The 21,834-nt window shown below is 41.2% G+C and overlaps 1 protein-coding gene across 1 annotated transcript in view; it reads right to left on the bottom strand.

Annotated features, from left to right (window-relative positions):
* Window positions 1–21,834, bottom strand: part of LOC308158420 (transmembrane protein 132D) — a gene marked incomplete at both ends in the record, with an annotated part of 46,074 nt that overhangs the window by 5,057 nt on the left and 19,183 nt on the right. The window contains 4 exons of the mRNA XM_080532007.1: window positions 182–387; window positions 8,001–8,144; window positions 9,860–10,052; window positions 13,477–13,614. Coding sequence (XP_080388133.1) covers window positions 182–387; window positions 8,001–8,144; window positions 9,860–10,052; window positions 13,477–13,614 — 681 coding nt within the window. The remainder of the gene's footprint in view (window positions 1–181; window positions 388–8,000; window positions 8,145–9,859; window positions 10,053–13,476; window positions 13,615–21,834) is intronic.

The following is a 21,834-nucleotide window of genomic DNA, read 5'->3' as shown; positions in this document are numbered from 1 at the left end:
ATGTAATGGTATTAAAACTCAAGTCTGAGCTCTTTGACAAATATTACTTGGTATAAAAAAAAAAAAATCTCCATTTAGAGGTAATGGCTGCCTCTTAGGTCACTAGACCTCTGTACTGGCTGTTTCTATTGGATAGCGGATTGACTGTGTGGTACACAGAGGGATGGCTGGTGGCTCCTACCTCTTGGGGGTGACGATGGGCACCCTCCAGCCCTTGATCTGACTGAGTTCCGTGTCCGACACCTCGATCTGGAGGGGCAGACGTGGGATCCACACGTTCATCTCCAGCTGGGCGCTCAGGTAGCTGTAGGTGAAGTTCACCGTCATCTTCACCTTGCCCTTCATCTCCTTCCCATTCACAAACACGTAGTCACATCTGTCAGACACCTGGGCAGGAGCAGGAGGGTGGAAAAAGGACAGTGGTCAAAATCAAGGGCATGAAAACACATTTCCTGCCATTCTTACAGTATGTATCCCTTGGTAAATATGCTATGTACAGCATGCTACTGTCTGAAACAATGATTGAAATTCTAAATTACACTGTTTACAGATTTACCCAACAAAACCGGAAACATTGTGTTCATTTGTAAATCAATCATGCAAAATAGTGAAAATACCACCGCTCATCCGTAATCAGACTTAGCTGAGGTGCTGGAGCTGAAGAGGATCAAATAGAATGAAAAGAAGCAGCATCCGCACACTCAAAACTGTGCAAAAATCAATGTTTTATTGTGAGCTAAATCAATCATGCGGAAATTGGACCATCCAGATCGTTTAATGATGCAGAGATGTTTTTCAGAGGCTTATCAACACTAATGAAAAGGAGATAATGAATTAAGACACTCAATTATTCTTAGCTGAGGACACAATTGTTCCCCAAGTCTTAATAAAGTTCACAAATTGCTGTGCTGTAACTTCACAGAGCGTGCTTCACTATGGTAATAGTCAAGCAGGAGTAATAAACTAGCACACTAAGCACAAGGTTACGGCTATAATAAGATGTAGCATTGCAAATTTATGTTAATCAAGTAACACACTGTGCAATATTGAACATCAATCCTTCACTATCCTATCCCAAGAACATTCATTACTCTTTTTTTGTTGTTTTAATGTCTAATGTAACCTTGACCAGTTTCTATCTGCCATTGAAAAAATCTCATGTGGATGTTGAAACCTTGAAAGACATACTGCAGGTTCTGGCTGGTCCTTTGAACATTCCTTGTTTTAATCAATTTGATAATTTACAGAGCATTGAAATGCAGTTGTCACTGGCCCCTGTAAGTGCTCATGGTAGTGGAGAATGGCCATGACTTTGACAGGCGGCTCAAGGAGGAATGCAAATGGCAGAGATTCTTACTCCGTCCCCCATGAAATCAGCAGTTAGAAGATGCACTGTCAGGGGAACAGCCTGTGTCTGAGAGCATCTTGTTACATCAAGGTCAGTCTTACCCTTCACTCTCTCCATGTTTATCAGCATAGATGACCTGATAATTGATAAGAACGTAATATTGCATGCCCCTGCACAGTGAGTAATCACACTTTGGCTTTTCAGCCAAACAAAGTAGATTAGTGTTTTTTTCTGTTATGCAAAGTTATGAAAAATTATACATAGGGTGACATGTTCATCCATTTCCAATGAGTTCGCCTCAAGGTTTCATATTCATCCAGATTGGATGAGGTTAACCAATCATCTCTTATCTCAGACCTTATGTTCAGAGCCTCCCAGGTCCCCTTCTCCTCATTAGCTACACTTGTTAGATCACAAACCCTACCATGTTTACATGGAGTAATAATCAAATAATATCCGACAAAGATTCACTTAAAAGGAAGTTATGAGTTTTGAAGCGCTGATCCAAATCTCCTAAGACAGAATCTCAGCAGTGGGCAGATAATACAGTGGGGCAGTGATGCAGTGGGGCACCTTTCCTTTGATGCATGCCATTTATCTTTGATCACTTCACACTGTACTGAAAGGCCGTACCAACGCATATCTTTCCGGTAAACACATTTCTTTAGACTCACCTTTATCAGCAAGTTTACTGAATAGGTGAATGCCCATTGCATGAAAGAGGAACAGCATACCGTATATTCAGGTTACAGTGAGTATACCGTGTACAAGTTATAGCATTCCTGTAGCATTCCTCTGTGCTCTTCTTATTATGACAACGCAATGTGTTTATATAGTATCTTAAAAGCCTCTTTATTGTGGCAGACAGGACTTTGTTTTGATTTGTTTTGACATGCATGTCATTAACGGGGTAAGACTGGACGAAGCCTCGCTTCAGAGTCTTCTCACATGTGTCAGCCGAGGGAATATGTGTGAAGCAGAGCAGTTAGACTATAAGATTAAAGGGAATTTTTGTGACTCAAGCTTACTGATATCTGATCGGCAAACACAACACTGTGAGCTTTAAGGATGAGCTTGAAACGACTATAAAGGCGTCTACATTTCTAAAAACAATGAGCAGTGATCTACATTGTGTGGCCCCTTTAAAGTCACCCAGCTATTCACAAATCTGAAACCAAGCCTGTTGTGTATATTCACTGGCATGTGTTGAAGTGACTCTTAATTCTAATTCTGAATCAAACAAACAAATTGGATAATCCTTTGTTTATGTTAAACATGAGTTTGGACACAAAACATATTTTGTATAATTATAAACATCTGCACGTACAGTAGAATAATGCATGGAATACATAGAGATATGTCATATATTGTATATGGTGTGACAAAAAAACACTGTAGGCAGTTGTTTTCCTTCCCTTGTTTCAGGTTGCACTTCTTATAACTTCTAAAAATAATTAATAAAAAATAATTAATAATAATAAAATCTCATAACTTCATCCATATATTCAAATTCCTCTGTGACCAAAGCAGGTTTTTAGTGGGCAGACGTCTTATAGTGTATAGTGTAGGATAACTCAGACTAAGTGGAGTCACAGGATGTGAACAATCTAATGAAGAGCAAATGTCACTGTAATTTTGTGTCCAATTATTATTATTATTAATAATAATAGTAATAGTCATAATAATAATAATAATAATAATAATAAATATAACCGAAAGCGGCAATGAGGCGTGTTCCTACTTATAATGTGCTTACACTATTTTCTTACACTATATTCTGCAAGCCTAGCATAGTATGCCACCCCCATCTAACTGAATCAGGTAAAGCGGTCATGAGAAGATTAGTTTTACGGTGCTACGTATATTAGCATTAGCCTTAGCTTTTAGACAAAATTGTCACATTTTAAAGGCGTGTTTTTTTAGATATCTTGAAATGCTTCAACATGGTAACACATTGTAGTGCCAAGAAGATGCATTGTTAATCAGACAATATGTTTTCAATATATTTATAGAGTATGTTAAGTGATATGAACCAGAGTAAAGTTGTCTGTGTAGGCTATGTAGTGTCCTCTATCAGCCTGTCGACTGCCATAAATATTGACGTAGCAGGGCAAACTCTCAGAGCATTTGAAAATTCTGGGCCAAATTGTTTCATAAACGTTCATCTAACGGGGTGGAAATGCCAGCATTCTGAAGTTACTTGATTTTCCATTTGTTATTATAGCGCCACCTATGGTCTAATCTTGGTAATTATTTCTGGCATTGCTACTGATGCTCTCTAGTTGTGGCATGCACATTTATAGCATTTTTGGTCAGGGACTTTTTGAGCTATTTGACCAAAGCCAGGAAAAGAATAAGAAGAAGTAAATCACTAATAACAATACTGTTCAACAATACTGTTAGGAACACTAATAATAAAACATTTTAATCAAAACCGTCTTTCTCAAGCTCAAGGACACTTAACAGAAGAAAAAAAGATCAAAAAGAAGAGAAGCAAGACAATAAATAACGAAATAAACATAACAAACAAAAAGGCAACTATGGGGGAGAGTGTTAGTCCGGACCCAAACCATGCTGGACCATGAAGGTGAGTCTGAACAGATGGAAGGTGTTCCACAGCTTGGATGTCTGGTGGAAGGGTGTTCCTCAGCTTGGATGTCTGGTGGAAGGGTGTTCCTCAGCTTGGATGTCTGGTGGAAGGGTGTTCCTCAGCTTGGATGTCTGGTGGAAGGGTGTTCCTCAGCTTGGATGTCTGGTGGAAGGGTGTTCCTCAGCTTGGATGTCTGGTGGAAGGGTGTTCCACAGCTTGGATGTCTGGTGGAAGGGTGTTCCTCAGCTTGGATGTCTGGTGGAAGGGTGTTCCTCAGCTTGGGTGCAGCAATAGAAAAGGCACGGTCACCCACTGTGAAACGCCTAGTGCGGGGTATGACGAGGGGATCCGCATCGGAACATCGGAGAGTAGGGATGTAGAGTTGGAGTAGGTCGGTTAGGTAGGCAGGACCCAGGCCCTGGAGTGTCTTGAAGGTGAGGAGGAAGAGGAAGGAGATTCTGTGTTTTATGGGGAGCCAGTGAAGTTGTTGCAGGATGGGGGTGATGTGATGTCAGGGTTTGGTATGAGTGAGGATCCTGGCAGCTGAATTTTGGACATTGTAGCCAGTCCAGGGCCTTGCTGGAAACACAGAGAAGGAGAGTGAGGGTGGAGAGATGGTTTTGAGATGGAAAAAGGTAGACTTGGTGACTGACCGTATTTGTGGTTCAAAGGAGAGGGTTGGGTCCATCAAAACCCCCAGGTACCTGACCTCCGAGGAGGGGCAGATGGAACAGCCGTTGATGGTGAGGATGAGGTTATCGATCTTTTGAAGGAGGGTCTTCGGTGCAATGACCATGAGTTCCGTTTTATTGCTGTTGAGTTTGATTTCATGGAGGCAAGAGATGAGGGAGGGGGGAGGGAGGGCGGGAGAGGGTTTGGTGTGAGGTAGAGTTGGGTGTCGTCTGCAATTGTGGAATATGAGTCCATGTTTCCGAATGATTTCGCCCAGTGGGATGAGGTAGCGTGCCAAGAACGGAGACTTGGGGGACGCCTTGTCTCACTGGTGCTGTGGTGGATCTGGACCCCCCAAGGGACATGTATTGCCACCTGTTGGACAGGTATGATTTGAACCAAACCAGGGGTGTTCCAGTGATGCAGAGGGTTGTCTCAAGTCGGTCCAGGAGGATGGTGTGTGAGATAGTCTCAAAAGCCGCAGAAAGGTTGAGGAGAATAAGCAGGGACGGCTGGTATCAATGGGCTAGCAGGGCTAAGCCCCCCCTATCTTTTACAATAAATATGAGAAAGTTATTAAATTAAAGAAATATTAAAATATAATAATTGTTGAATAATATAATTCATATATAATAATTGTTAAACCTTAGAACTGATTGATTTTGGTGGAAACTAGAGCAGCAACAGCACCGAATAGTCACAAAAAACTCAGGATATACTGTATCTAAATGGGCTGATTTTTTACAGGCCAAACTCCTAGCATCGTCTTCCAATCATTGTTGTCACACCGTGATTGACAGGTGTGTTGGCGCTGCCTTGATTTCCCGAAGGTTTGGGCTAAATTAATTCAGCCCAGGCTGAATCACTATTATAGCGATGTGCTGTGCCTATGCTAGACATGCATTGTCGGTGTGTGTGCACTGCGTTTATATCACAAAATGTACATTTGATAAGTAAAGGTAAGCTAGCTAAGTAAGTAATCTAGCTAACTATGATTGGAAACAAAGTACTATACAGTTAGAATTATAGAAGATCTATAAGTGTTTTCCTGCTGGTCTCGCTGCCTGGGTTTGAAGAGACTTTGGGATCAACTACAACATCTCCATAGCCTACGCTACATTATAACTTTGCATCCTCTGAAAAAAAATGGTGGAATGTAAGTATCTTTCGCAAACAATAGCAGCATTTAAATAGTTTAGTTTATGTTCAACTGGAAAAGGTAGTAATCACAGAATTTCGTGTTTTGACTCCGCTGGGAGTTCGTTACAAATGCCTTTATAAAAGTCTGAAAAAAAAAAGTTTCTGAATAAAAGTCAGAAAAAAAAGTTTCGGAATAAAAGTCAGAAAAAAAACGTTTCAGAATAATAGTCAGGGGGAAAAAAGTTTCGGAATAAAAGTCAGAAAAAAAAGGTTTTTGAATAAAACTCTATGGGCCGGTTTCACAGACAAGGCTTAAGCCTAATCCTAGACTAAAAAACATCTTCAATGGAGATTTTACATTGGAAGTGTGATTTAGTCCAGGACTAGGCTTAAGCCTTGTCTCTGAAACCGGCCCTTTGACTATGAGTGCACTTGTCTATAAGTCTATGACTTCAGTGCACTTGTTCAAGCCCAAGGCAGACTGGACTTTTCTCACTGAACACAAAAAAGAACTGAAAAATATCAAAAGCACTTGTTGCTTTTTCTACTCAGATGCTTAGCTCTGTGTGTTGTAACTTTATAGTTAGTTAGACAGTTAAAATAGATTGATTAATATGTTACATGATTGATTCACAGTTTAAATAGATTGATTAATGTGTTACATGATTGATTCACAGTTAAAATAGATTGATTAATATGTTACATGATTGATTGACAGAAGGACATTTCTGTTGTATTAGCTAAGAAGAAGAAGAACTGCAGGTTCCAGAATGTCTTGTAGAAAGACGTCATATAAGTTGACAGTTTGTTGTTTTTGAGAAATGTGAATTGTACATTGAATTGAAAGTGAATATCTAATAGCTCGTTTTATTGAAAAAGAAAGTGATCACAAGTATATGTCAGCAGATTTGTATATAAAGAACCTTTCGCTTGATATCACCAGTCCTAGCCATCATTTCAGAAGGTAGAAATACTACACTGTGACTCGTAATGTTGTATGTATGTAATGTTAATAAATAATAGGCACAAACTGATGTTGAGGTCAAAACTATAGCTGCATACTTCCCTGTGTTTAAATGAGTCCTCTTGCTCTTCTATATTTGACCTACTCCACATTTTCATAGCCTTATCGTAACATGTATTCTTACCAGTACTAGCTAGTCAAAACCATATAATTTACTGCTTTTTATAAAGCGATAAAAGTAATATTGAGCAGAATTAAGTTCAGCCTACTGGTCCGGCCCTCCACAATAGTCCCGGTTTCTCATGTGGCCCATTGTGAAAATTAATTGCGAATTAACTGAGAATGAGTATGTTGACATTACCATCATCAGCAGCCAAGAGGAGATCATTGACCACCTTGACCAGAGCTGTTTCAGTTCTGTGCTTGGCCCTGAATCCAGATTGTAGTGGTTCAAACAGTAGGTAGTGTGACATGTGATTCTGGAGTTGAGAGGCAACTGCACGTTCTAGGATCTTGCTGAGAAAGGGGAGGTTGGAGATGGGTCGGAAATTACTGAGAAGAGGTGACAATTGAGAGGAGAGGTGACATCGATACAACTTATTTGCCCTCAGCGGTCCCCCTCTCATCTGGAGCTTGCTCTTACGTCCACTCTAAATGTTCCTCCTGCCTCACAGATTTAGGGCAGACAGACAGGACACACACATCCTGCACTCCCAAAAGTATGTAAAGTAACCTGATTGTGACACCTACTACATTAAGCTTTCAATCAAAGTAGTGAAGTTGAATGTTGAGTGTGGCATCCAAATCCCCCCCCCCCGTGCAATACGGGAAACTACTGTGCAATAACCAAGGGAATAGTGCAATGTTCTATAACCCTGCAATATGTTTACATTCTTGTGTTAGGTTCATATACTGTATATAAGTTACTAGTTCATATGTTTATATGTTTATAAAAGTACAGTTACATGCTAACTCCCACCTGTCTATATACCCCCCTGTGAATAGGCCATATAGTGTATATAAGCATATGTGTTTACATAATAGATAAATTCTCAGATTCCTATCGATCACTTATCCCCCTATTTATACCCCCCTATTTATGTCTATTTATGTCTCATTCTTGTTTTTTATTATCTTAGGACTGTGTTTGATTGTTAGCACCTAGAGCTTGCATTTAAATTGCATTGTACCTGTTACAATGACAATAAAGATCATTCATTCATTCATTCATTCATTCATTCATATACACAACAGTGACAGTGGTGTGATATCAAACATTGGCCTACCTTCAGGATGTCTTCGTCAGTAGAGCTGCAGTCAGTGAAGTCAGAGACGTCAGTGACCAGACCGTCCTCCTCCACAGCCACGATCCTGACTGGCACCACCACCTTCTTCCCCGTTAGCATGGCTGTGTTCAGAATCTCTGTGTCCTGCAGGGAAGACATGAGGATGAGTCATGATCCACCTGTAACGTTTCCACTGAAGTAGGCTGGAGCATTATCGGTCTATGATGTGTCTTGGATCAATGGCTTATCCAGCAGCCACTCATGATAACCACTCATTTGTTGCTTGCAGGGAGAGATGAATATGAAGTGTGTGTGTGTGTGTGTGTGTGTGTGTGTGTGTGTGTCTACAGTGGGGGGGGGGGGGGGGACTCAAAGGTACACTCTATGAAAATGAACCAGATAGGGTATGTGACACGGTCTGGTCATTTGGGCCGCAAGTCGGCAACCAATCAAAATGTTCAGACTTTTATTTTGAAACACGGAAATACATTTCAACATTGTTGAAAATCACAGCACAAACTCACTAGTCAAGCCAAAATACTGCAACGCAATGGATTCGGTGAGTAATCCCCACTGCTAACTAGTTAACTATAACACTACTTTACATTGTTAGCAGGCTCACAAAACAAGCTGCATTAGTTCACTAGCGAGTGTGTCATTGATTTTCAACAACGCTGAAATGTGTTTAAATCTTTCGAAAGAAAAGTCTGAACATTAAATCGGCTGCCGACTTGCGGACCAATTGACCAGACCTTGTCACATATTGTTGTAAATCTAACAGAGATACCAGAAGTACACCACGCATTTGAGTGTGTCAATACAAGCAACTGTACAAAGCCATCTTCTATTGGCAATATAACAGGCCTTTGATAAGCTCCAACAATAATCAACACAGCTCATACTGATGAGAGCAGGATCAGTCCAGTCAGCGCTAATGTCTGCTCTGGCCTTAGATCAAATTTACTCATGTTTGGACCTCGAGGTCAGCATTTAATCCACGAGGGAGATGAACCATGTCAAATTTGCAATACAGAAATCAGGTTACCAACGCCTTCATAATTTGATGCCATCCAACTGTATTATTTTTAAAATGCAGAGCATTGTGTGAGTATCAGTGTATACAGTAGATTGAAAGGCATCAAGGTTTTCTATACTCATACATCAAATTACATCAGTATTCACAGTAATTCATACTGTACATTTAAACCTGTTTGAATTGATTTTCATGGGCCAAATGACGTGCCTTTCAAAATATATACATATTTACAATTCAAAATATGAAAGGTGAAAATAAGATTACTAAAGAGGTTAAATCGCCCATGTTTACAAACATAAGATACCAGCCCCTTGATGACAATGGCTCAAAGGCTGATATGATACTGTAATTAAAATTGCTCCCATAAGCTTTTGTAACATTCAGTAATAAGTGATATTATTAATAAGTGAGATAATAATGTGGATGATAAGTTAATAAGTGAGATTATAATGTGGATTCATTGTAAGGGTCCTACAATATAGGGAAAAACATCCAACCATAACACAATGCGCTGGTGGAGGCTAAGCTACATGAGGTCAAGAACATGAGGTTTTTATTTGATTTCACCTTCATTTAATCAGATAGGTCAGTTGAGAACCAATTATTATTTACAAAGGTTACTCTGCCCACAATAGAACACAACAATAACATCATCGTTAGCATTAACATTACCTTTCCCAGAAGGCTGTAATGCTGGAGTTTTACTTCTCAGGCAAAACTACTTATAATGTAAAATATTGTTACCTGTACATTGTAACATTGTATAATTGGCATTCATATGGATGCTACTGTGGAGATGAGTTGTCAGTCAATGAATGCTCACCATGACGAGTGGAGCCAGGCCTACAAAGTCCCTCTGAGTGGTGTAGATCCTCATGGTACCTTCAGTCTTTACTCCATCCCTGGAGTCAAATGGTAACTCCAGCCTCCATGTGATGGCCTGACTGTCTGACTGGCTGCCCAGCTCCTCCACCTCAAAGTCCACCTGGAGCACCTCTAGTTGACTGCTGTCAAGCCTGGGAGCGAGAGAGGAGGCTGGGTCATAACAGGACTCTCACAGTGCCATATCATTAGGCTACAATTCAATTCTTTTTGGATTATTTTTGGCTCTTATCCTAAGATGAATGATTAAATTGTGTGTGGAATGTTAATGAAGAACAAGGCCGGCAGTAGTGATGGGCAGGGGTTTGAATGTTTAATTTCCTGTGGGTCCATATACTATGTCTATCGATTCAGTGCTGCCCATAGCCACCGTCGGCCCCCATCAGCCTTGCTACCGATAGCACCTCGCACCCCACCCCCTGTCGGCCTTGCTATGGCTGGCTCCCCCCCTGTCGGCCCGTCGGCCCCTGCCCACCCAAGGTGTTGGTTCTGGCGCCAGGCCTGATGAAGAAAGAGAATGAGTAGCACTTTTTAGCAATAAGCACAGGGCCAGAGTTGCCATAAACCAGCAAGCCAGGACAGCGAAGCCTAAAGTAATCAAGGTGGTGACAGGAGTAATCCTGATGCAGCAGTCAAACAGAGTAGGAAGTAATAAAACACTGGGAGGATGGGAGGGTCTGAGAGCCTCAGTCAAATACACACTGTATAATCATTTATTACGGCATTATTTACTCTCAAGGAAATACAAGACAACCTGGAAATCAGTTTCTAACTCTAACCTTGAGTGGACTGAGAAATAGGGTTGATAGATAGAGTACATTGTTCATGTCTTTTCCACTTGTGCACAATAAAACTCCTTTCCATTCTCTGTTTTGCCAAGTGATTACATTTTAGCAAACCGTCTCCTCCTTCAAGGCATTCACTGTGGCATAAAACACAATTGTTTCCTCATTGATGTACTGTAATTGAATGTTCTTCACATACATTTCCTGTCGTGGTAATAACCTTGTTGATGCACACATGTAAGGTATGACTAGCTGAGCATGCCAAATGAGGAGCAGGGATTTTAATGTGTGTGAGACAACAGATAAATGGGATGGACTACCCTCCTCTAGTGAAACCTACTATTACCTCTAAATAGCCACTTGTGTGCCACAACTGGAGGGGCCCACAGGGGTTAGCAGGATAGATGGCTGATACCAGTGAAGTTTGCTAATAGCCAAATCCTCTCAACGTACCTTGCAAAGGACTTAAGTTCCCCTCTAATCTGATGAATCTATCTAAAATCTCTCAAGTAAAACAGCTTTAAAGCCTGACAAGAAGAGCTGAGAGAGGGTGAGGGCTGTTTTAACTGAAAGTAGGTTACATCATAAACATGGGGATTGAAGAAAGGGTCATTCCAGGGATGCTTTTTATCGTGGGTGTCTAACTCAAAGAGTACATTGGGCTTTCAAGGCTAAAACTCTACTATCATCTTGTTTTTTTTCCATGACAGTGTAACTCTCCATGTAAGCCCACTACTGAAAAGATCAGGTATTCACTCATGGTAAGGCCCATCTGCATCTATTGTCCCTAGCACACACCCTCCCTTTTACACATCAGACACCTACACTTACACAAACATCCAACGATCACATGTTTTCAAATGCATTGTACTGTATGTATGTCACATGCAAGCATAAAGCTTCTTGTATTGACTTTCACTTGGTCTCATTTCCTTTTAATTCCATGCACCATAGGCTATGTACAAAAAAATTATATATATATATATATATATATATATAAGAGAAAAAAAGAAAGAAAGACAGAGAATTACAATAATTGAATAATCTTAGCATATTGCCCAAAGAGACTGAGACCCAAGCAAGTCATAATAGTGCTTTACTTGTGTATCAAAACAAGATGTACTTGACTTAAAAGAGAGTCTATATCCCCTAAAGTATCTATTAAAACAGATTTTTCTATTTTAATCTGGCATTACAGTGAAAAGGGGCACACCAGCATTGCTTTCTGTCATTCTTCTGGGTAAGTAGTGAAATACTCCAAACTCAAAGGGACAGCACTCTCATAAAGTGGCAGTCTTAAAGTATAAAGATCCATCACAAGATATTATCACAGAGGCTAAACATTTCTTAATATCCAGATTCCCTCTGGGACCATATATACTGAAATGTATGCACTCATTGCAATGTAAGTCGCTTTGGATAAAAGCGTCAGCTAAATGGCATATATTATTATATTATAGCCTCACAATAATACTCACAGCACTTATTGGAGCCATGGAGCTGAGAGACATGAAATCCCAAAAGTGGTGTGACATTAGGCAGCTGCTGCAGGAGGTCTATTAAGTTCTATGACATTTTAAGATGGATTAGCCCAATGATTCCTGCTCCACAAATGTGTTACCCAAAACAGTTTTCAATAGAAAACAATGGACTAATCCCCATCAAATGGGAAAAACAAGAAAATGAGGTCAACTTAGTAATGATTCACTTTGCTCAATCAGTTCAGTGTTTCACTCTCTCCATTTGAGCGACAATATTTAAAGCCATTTGAATGAGTTGTTTGTGTATGTGTTCATTATCCTGCCTGCCTTAATTCCTCAAATATTAGTCCCACAATAAACCCCAGGTTCACAAAAACAAAAACAAATGTTTTTTCATTTCACATTAATATCCTGATGGACCACCTGCTGTCCCATCAGACTAAGTCTGTGCAGTGGCTTGTTGAGGTGATCCGAACCATGACGCTATAACACAGAGATAATACTGCATAACATTCTGTGTTCTGTGTTTTTTATGTTATATGGTTTAGAGGTCAATCACAGGCAGGGGTCATCTTATTGTGTGTGGAGGAGCCTTTCTAGTGGATTGTTCTCCAGCAAGGTAATGATTATGCAACCTGAACAACACCATGACTTTCCTACAGTACTTCACCAGTAGTGTAGGAAATACATGCAGCAGACTCAAAAGGTCATTGAAGTTGATCTGCTAGTAAATGAAGCTGCATTACCATAAAAGCCAATAAGCGCTAATGTTGTTAACTTCAAGGGCTAATTACTTCCTAGAAACACTAACGACCTACTGGGTACGCTGACCACACTTTTCAGAAACGCCATGTATAGATGGGTGATTAGAGACTTTTAGAGTGAAGCGCCCAGAGGGACCAATGAGGACAATGCCCTTCTTTTCAGGGTAGCTTTACGAAAGCTTTGTTATCAGCAGACCAGTGCTTAGAGAGCAGAGTTGTCTTCCCTCGTTGACTAAGTCCTGGTCAAATGGCACCACAAGGGGGATGGTGTATTTCATCTAGTTAAGTGTGCACAAGAACATTGGGTTATTCTATGTGCCAGACACTGAGCCTTCAACTCATCTTTCTCATTCTCTTCATATGCTACATTGTTACTGATTGAATCTGAGCAATATGGAGAGAAACAACATGGGCTGATATTAAAGGGAAAGAATTCCAGTGGGTGAAAAGAAAACATGTATGGTTAAATGGATTTCACAACACTGTCAGAATATACGGCAGATAGTTGTGTGTTGTTAGGAGACTTGCCTTTTTCCCGGTATGGCAGACTTCCTCTGACAAGAAACAACGATGCTGCTGTCCACTCCCATGTCCAGAGTGATGTCCCATAGTAAAGAGTTACTAGGTGTTGCTGTGCGAAAGGTCACACCTTTCTTTACTATTGCACTGTAAATACAGATAAAAAAGAGAGACAAACATATGATAAATGGGTAAGAACAAAGGGATTATAAATAAATAGAATAGCTCACATGATTTAACCAGATACGAATATACTTCTACCGTATTTTCCGGACTATAAGTCGCGGTTTTTTTCATACTTTGGCTGGTCCTGCGACTTATAGTCAGGTGCGACTTATATATCAATAATTCATAATCTCTGACTGACATGAACTGACATACGGTAATCTCTGACTGACATGAACCAAGGAGTAAATCCGCTAGCGCCTCATACACGATAGAATAGCCATTATACTTGACAATGTGGACATTAAACACGACAATGTGGACATTAAACATGATGTTATGGACCTTATACACAATGTTATGGACGTTAGAAACGATATTAAAGTCATTTATTCCTTCCAGAGGCTGTTTAACGTTGCAATGTTGTACCCGCGAGTAGCATTTTGCTACTTCCGGTAGCGCTTCATACGCGATAGAATAGCCATTATACTCGACAATGTGGACATTAAACATGACAATGTGGACATTAAACATGATGTTATGGACCTTATACACAATGTTATGGACGTTAGAAACGATATTAAAGTCATTTATTCCTTCCAGAGGCTGTTTAACGTTGCAATGTTGTACCCGCGAGTAGCATTTTGCTACTTCCGGTAGCGCTTCATACGCGATAGAATAGCCATTATACTCGACAATGTGGACATTAAACACGACAATGTGGACATTAAACATGATGTTATGGACCTTATACACAATGTTATGGACGTTAGAAACGATATTAAAGTCATTTATTCCTTCCAGAGGCTGTTTAACGTTGCAATGTTGTACCCGCGAGTAGCATTTTGCTACTTCCGGTAGCGCTTCATACGCGATAGAATAGCCATTATACTCGACAATGTGGACATTAAACACGACAATGTGGACATTAAACATGATGTTATGGACCTTATACACAATGTTATGGACGTTAGAAACGATATTAAAGTCATTTATTACCTTTTAGAGGCTGTTCAAAGTTTCATTTTTCCTCCGCGACGCCATGTTGTTAGCCCCGCGCTAGCTAGCGGACTTTACACTCGATAATACAAGTATTCCTTAACCTTTCAGAAGAAGTTTCAACGTGAATTATGTCCTTCCTGGGCTTACAAATCCTCTCATGTCTCTTCACAGTGCCAGACTAGAGTCAAGCTCAACAGGGTCTTCTTTCCCCGCTGATTCCGCCAAGCCCGTTCCCTTGAACCATGCGACTTATAGTCCAGTGCGACTTATATGTGGTTTTTTCCTCTTCATGGCCCATTTTTGGCCTGCTGCGACTTATACTCGGGTGCGACTTATAGTCCGGAAAATACGGTACTAGAAAAGGTTGGCTGTTATGTTATCAGAATAATATTCTATTTTATATCAGTGTTGGTAAAGCTACAGTGTCTTCCTATAGCCTCCTAAGTGGTCGTCTTTGTCCATACAACATGCATAAACTCAGAAATCTTTTAAAAAAAAATAATAATAATAATAATAATAATAAGTTGCAGAAGAATCTTTGTGGGCTTGCAAAGTCTTATTCTGGTAGTGGAAAAAGTTTGTTTAAAAATTAAGGTTTAAAAAATGTAAGTTACGGTAGTTGGATGGATCGATGAGTGGTTGGTTGGTTTGTTGGTTGATGGATATTACTACTACTAGGTCGTCCCGATCTCCTATACATCTGGCTAGCTCGCCAGTACTTTCTGCTCCTGCATCTTTCTTGAGTACGTCCGTCCTCGTATGTTAGTGTGGGATGCCCTTGTGATCGATGTCCGTGTGCTGGCTCCCACAGAACCAATTTGCTGGCTGACAGCTCCTGGTGTCTCTGGTAGAGACCTGCCAGCCTCATTCTCCTGACTGCTATTTTCTCGCTTATCCTTGGTGACCCCCCATACAGATGCTTGTTGGTATTATGCTCGCTCTTGTCGATGTTAAGTACTGCATACAGCATTCTGGTGTAGCACCCATCTAGGGACTTCTGCAGGGTAGGCTTCAGTGTCCAGGATTCACAGCCGTATAGGAGAACAGACTCTACTGTTGCATAGAAGAAGCTGAGTTTGATTTGTCGTGGGAGGTTGGAGTGCCACACACTGGCCATGCCGTTCAGGGCCCTCCATGCAAGCACCTTCCTCACTTTAAGGTCTTGCTCGGACGAGTTGAACCATGAGCCCAGGTATTTTAAGTCTTTGACTTCCTTCAGAGCAATGCCTGTTGTTATTAGAGGTGGATGGTCCGGGAGGATGTTATAGGTGATTACCTCGGTTTTCTTGGCATTTAGCCGAAGGCCAACCTTGGCACACTCTGTCTCCACTCTGCACAAGAGCTCCTGTGCTTGCTCTAAGTGGTCGGAGAGCAGGCTGATGTCGTCCGCGTAGTCCAGGTCCGTTAGGACTACGGCGGGGTATCGTCTCCCGTCCATTGATGGCCTTCCTGAGTGCATAGTCTAGGACTATGATGAAAAGGAAGGGGGCCAGGGTGTGTCCCCTTGCAACACCCCAGCCAGGAGGTAAAACTCCTCATTGTTGCCGTCTGGGGGCATCACCTTGGCTCTTGTACCCATGTACATGATCTCTATGGCCCGAAATAGATTGGGAGGAACACCATAGGCCTTAAGTATCCTCATAATTGAGCCTCTGTGTATCGAGTCAAATGCCTTCGATGAAGCACAGTACCCCAGTCAGGTTGTTCTTTCTCACCTCCTTGATGATTCTCCTTCAGGCCAAGGTCTGGGCCACAGTGGTCCTCTCCTCTCGAAAACCATTTTGGTTTTCCCTCAGGTGAGGGTTGATGGCACACCGTCTCCAGTTCAGTATCATGCGATTGTACATCTTTCTTCGCAATGATACATACAGACTGATGCCTCGGTAGTTGTCTGGTTTCGGGAGATCTCCGGATTTAGGCACTGGGATGATGTTAGAGAGAGACCACATATCAGGCTGGTTGTTTTTTATCAGAGCAAGGTTGCAAAACTCCAGGATGATGTCATCAAGATCACAGTTCTTAAGGACCTCTGGGATGGATGGATGAATTGATAGTTAGATGATAGATAGATAAATAGATAGATAGATAGATAGATAGATAGATGGAATGTACTCCGAGACTACTTGAGGGTACCACAAACTCTAGGCACTTTTAAAAACGGCCTAAAAACTGTCCTCTTTAGGAATACCTTCTGTTACAGATGTTTTAGCATTGTTCCTTGTTGTCACTATCCTTTGTAGCATCATCTGTGTTCTTGGTTTTATTTTTAATGCACTCACTGTAGCACTTTGAGATTGTTTTTTCGGTTGAACTGGTAGCCAAGTGAGTGCATTGTTGTGTACTCATTTTAAGACTGTGTTCTGAAGGTCTTGTTGTTTCATAGCAGTTGCAGTAAAGATAGAGTACCAATGAAGCTCTCAGAGCGTTTGCCTAAATCAACATTCCTCCATAGACCTTTATGTAAATGTTGCACTTTCAAGTTTAGTTAGTTAAGTTAGTTTAAAAAGTATAATTAGTTAGAACAATATAAATGTAAGCAATGTGAGCTAGATCTGGGGTTAATATTTTAAAGGTTGTAAGGTACAGTAGGAGTAGCAGTGAATAATTGGGAAGTGCTATGTTTAGCATAAAAGCTGTAGCATGTGGAATAATAATAAAAAGAAAAAGTTATATGAAGCAAGAAGATTAAGAAGAAGAAAATGAAATAATTGGAAGAACAATAATTGGACTTGCTGAAGCAAGCCCACTAATTACCCATACTGTATTAATGGATGCTTGGCCTTTCATGTAAATGTTAAACAGTATCTAATGCAGCTCAACACTTACACTGTTCCAGTAGAAAGAGTATACAGCTACTCTAGGGGGTGGAATGCTAATGACATTAATTAATGGCTTAAAGGCAGATGTCCAATTAGGGTGCTGAATTAAGTACTGTATGGAGAGTGCAGGGAGGGAAGTTGGACATGCACATACAGTACATGAAATAGTACAGTTCATTATCCTCATTCACAGCTTTAAAGACGCTTGTCAAATTGCATAAATAAACCTCAACAACAGCAGACTGGCAAGGTGCAAAGATTTACCTTTTCTTTTGTGAGCAATGCTCACCGTGCCGTGGTTTATCTGAATCTCCCCGATAAACATTGTGGCTGTAAAACAGTGTTCAGCACATTACTGACCTCTGAGGAGGTGGAATCTACGATATGAGAATCCATCTGATGCTGAGTACAGCACTTTCAGCACCTTCTGGGAGGGCCAGGACATCCAAGGTTAGGCAGGAAACGGTAGCAAGGCTACAGCATTATATAAACCCCCTACTAAATAAATACAAAAACTAATTTAAAACAAATAAAATAATAGTTATTGTCAATTGCAAGAGTTTGTTTTCTTTTTGTATGTACTGCATGTCTGTGCATGAATGCGTATGTCTGTTTGTGTGTAAGTATGTAAAAACATCTGCGCAAGTAGCTCTTCTGAGATGTAATCACCAGTACTAGCTGGTTTGAAGGCTCAAGGGAGCACTAATCTTGGCATGGAAGTTGCTGTGATTCTGCCACATGGAGCGGCAAGAAATTCTCTCTCTCTCTCTCTCTCTCTCTCTCTCTCTCTCTCTCTCTCTCTCTATTTGCTTGAGTCAGCCCGTCAGCTTTCAACTTGAGAGGACATACTTGTGGCACGTGTGAATTCTGGTGAATTTCACTGATCCTGTCGTGTTACTGCTCCAATCCTGATCTGACACATAACTTGATCTCATGCTTTTCTCAAAAGAGTTACAAGCTACAAACCAAGTTGATATTTGTAGGGCTGGAAAATATACAAAAAGCCACATCCCAATCTTTTTAATATTGATCACAAAAAAAGATTACACACCAGAAGCAATGGTCTGGACTCCCAGATACCTAGATTCTCGTATAATGGATCAGATTGTGGAAATCTCCAGACCAAATCCAAGGTCTATCTGGCCTGTGAAGAGTGACCTGCCTGTCTCTGTCCTGTCCATTAGAATGAACAGAGAGGGCCACTCTATTGTAGTAGGACCAATGACACAGGGGATGGGGATAGGCTCTGAGGGGGAGAGGAGAGAACATGCTTGTCACTGTCAATATCTCCTAGCCACTATGCTTATGGAGCCAGCACAGGTCACCTTGGGGCTTCTACAATATCTAGTATTATATCAAGTACTCTGAATATTCCAAAAGCCAATTCCAAGAAGCTCAATATTCAAACATTCAGTTAGGCCTTAAATTGCCTTTGTTATAATTGATTGGACCCAGAGTGGTAATCAGTACAATGGTATTGTGAATTTCACTGATCCTGCCCTGTTACTGCTACAATAATGTTGTGATTGAAGTAGCATTTGAATCTACTAAGCAGTATTATGGTGAATGACGATACCACAATGCCAGCCTTCTCGTTTTAAGAGATTTCAAGAAACCCTCTGAGAAGAGTTTAATGAGGGTATTTTTTATAAATAGCACACCTATGTTCATTGAAGTGTTTGGTGTAGGATTTACCAAATCAAAAGTGACTGCTACACAAGTACCTATCTGAAGTCTGTTCTCTGTCTTTAAAGGAAAATCCCCCTATAATGGCACAGGAGGAGGAGTTTTTCTTAAGAGTGGTTTAGAGCAGGGATAGAAGTGTGTTGCTGTGGTTAGTGGGCGCTAGGGGAGGTGGGGGAGACGAGAAGAGGCACCAGGGCAGGGAAGATGGATGGGTCTAGAGACTAGAGTTGACAGTGTGTGAGAAAAGCAGCTCTCAGGTGCTGCACCTGCCATCCATCTCACTTCTGGCCAGGCGAGGCTTGAGTGGCGGACTAACGGTGTGTGTTTTACATAACCCCCTTCCCCTCCCCTCTGCCCAACACACACACGCATGCACACACACACACACAGATACGCACGCACACATGCACATGCACACACGCACACGCACAGAATGCCACAGGAAGCCACATACAATCAAGGCAGTCCTTGCCCCCTGGCCCTCTCTTTAGCTTGTTAGCTATTTTCTTTGAGCTTTATTTCAGACATAATAGAGCATGTCAACAATGCCAAAGGGCCTGGACAGAACAGACATCAAGCAGCAGTCTTAATGCAGGATAGCCCATAGAAGAATATAGCAGCTCCAAGTTAATAATTAAATACCACTTTATTTGGAGGAAGTTTTAGATGTAGCCTAAGGCTCCACAATTTGAGCAGGGTCCAAGGCAGGCACAGAGCACTATTCTACTACAGTAGAAAACAGGGACATACTGTACAATCCCACAAACGCACCACTGCAGGGACATGGTACCAATGTACCCAACTGCAATCTGGAACAGATGTAATCGTTAATTATGCAAGCAAATACCCATCGCTAGCCACTCTGATATGCATCCAGTCATCAATGGCGTGCTTGTCATACTTATGGTGCCGTTTAGAGGGTCGGGGAGACATTTAGGGTCATGTCCAGACCAGATGTCCAGCACCAGAAGGCCAAAAACACAGTCAATAGATGGAAAAGTCCTATTTGTCACACAGATCAGTGATCAGCCTAGAAAGCCTACTGATACACTATCTAGCTGACAGCAAAGGTTGTCATGTTTTATCATCTTAATTGCATGATGTGCAGACTTTAAATAAAACACATGATGTCACATGACATCACAGAGATTACAGAGATATCATAGCTCAATAACATCTGATCACATTATGATCACCATTTAATACACTTAAACCAGCTCATTAAGCACATGCTAAACCAATCTGGAACACTCTGATCCCCTGATACCCCTTCATGTCATTCAGCCAACCAAATACCAGGGAGATGTCATGGGCCAGTATTGTCACTATCAGCTGCGATAAAGTTGTCTCTCTCTAGCTCAGATCTCTGGGCCCCTATTCACCAGCTATCGCCACCACTGGGTTCATCATGTTGATAAGTGAGCATTAAGCATGGCTTAATGGAACATCTGACCAGTGGTTAAACACACAGACTGCTGCTGAGGGCCAGACCAAAGGAGACACAGAGGGCCTGTTAATGGCTGGTGATGAGGGGGAGGACTGGCCGCTGTGGGAGGAAAACACTACACACATATATACAGACTAGTCCCTTACCTTGCAAGATAATAAAAGCGAAGGAGGAAGGAGAGGAGAGGAGAGGAGAGGAGGGGAAAAGAGAGGAGAGGAGAGGAGAGGAGAGGAGAGGAGAGGAGAGGTGTATTTTTATTATTGTATTGATAAACCCCATGAGACAGGATGATTGAGGGGAGACATAGTAAAAAGACAATTAAAATTTCATTTAAAGCAACAGTGAATAGAATACACAGCACAGGTGTGACAGAGAAAGTGTAGCGTAGGTTGTATTTCTGGCACCACTGCTTGGTAAGTAAATATAGACTCTAACACAAGGGAGTCGGGCAGGAGAAGAGATCCTGTATCAATCTAATTAAAATCGGTAGACAGATACTATGAGGGAGGTACACAAACTAAAAAAAAACGAATAAATAAATAAAGAGAGTCAGGAAAAAAAAAGAGGGAATGATACTGCACCACTCTCCCAGTCTCTCTTTGAACATAACTTGGTTGATGTCAGTAGAGAGACACAGGCTACTGTTGTTTATCAAACTGGTATCAATGTCCATGAATCAGCCAAAGCATTCCAACGGACCAGCCGTGGTGTGCTTGTTAATAAAACTGTAGCCACAAAGGGACCTATTACAGGAGGGATTACTGTACCTTCATCTCCTCATTGGCCTTCTGAGTCAACATTTTGCCTTCTGCAGCATTTTCATTTGGGTAACACAAGCTAATGAATGAAGGGCCAGCTGAAAAATATAAGAATCATGCAAGTTTGCACCATCCCCTTTTTCCAGCCTAATGGCACTCACCTACAACACACTGTGTCTCACTATCTTCTACAAAGGGAATGAGATCTCCTGGTAAGTCATTGTCATTTGACTGTAGTCGTAGTAGTAGTAGTAGTACTAGTAGTAGCTGTAACCAGGGAGTAGCTAAAAGGACTGTAGGATTTAGGAAGGGGCTGGTTATCTAACTAACTCTAAGCTAAATAGGCAGTGTAGGAGGATACAGGCAGGGGGCGCCAGCAAACCGTTAGACTAGCAGTTACTATTGTTAGCATTAGCATGGGAATTAGCATTAGCATTAGCATTGGAATTAGCATTAGCATTAGCCTTGGAATTAGCATTAGCATACAAAC

Source organism: Nansenia antarctica, assembly GCF_963989245.1.
Source record: "Nansenia antarctica genome assembly, chromosome: 5".
Lineage (NCBI taxonomy): Eukaryota > Metazoa > Chordata > Actinopteri > Argentiniformes > Microstomatidae > Nansenia > Nansenia antarctica.
This window is presented reverse-complemented; position numbering and strand designations above follow the sequence as displayed.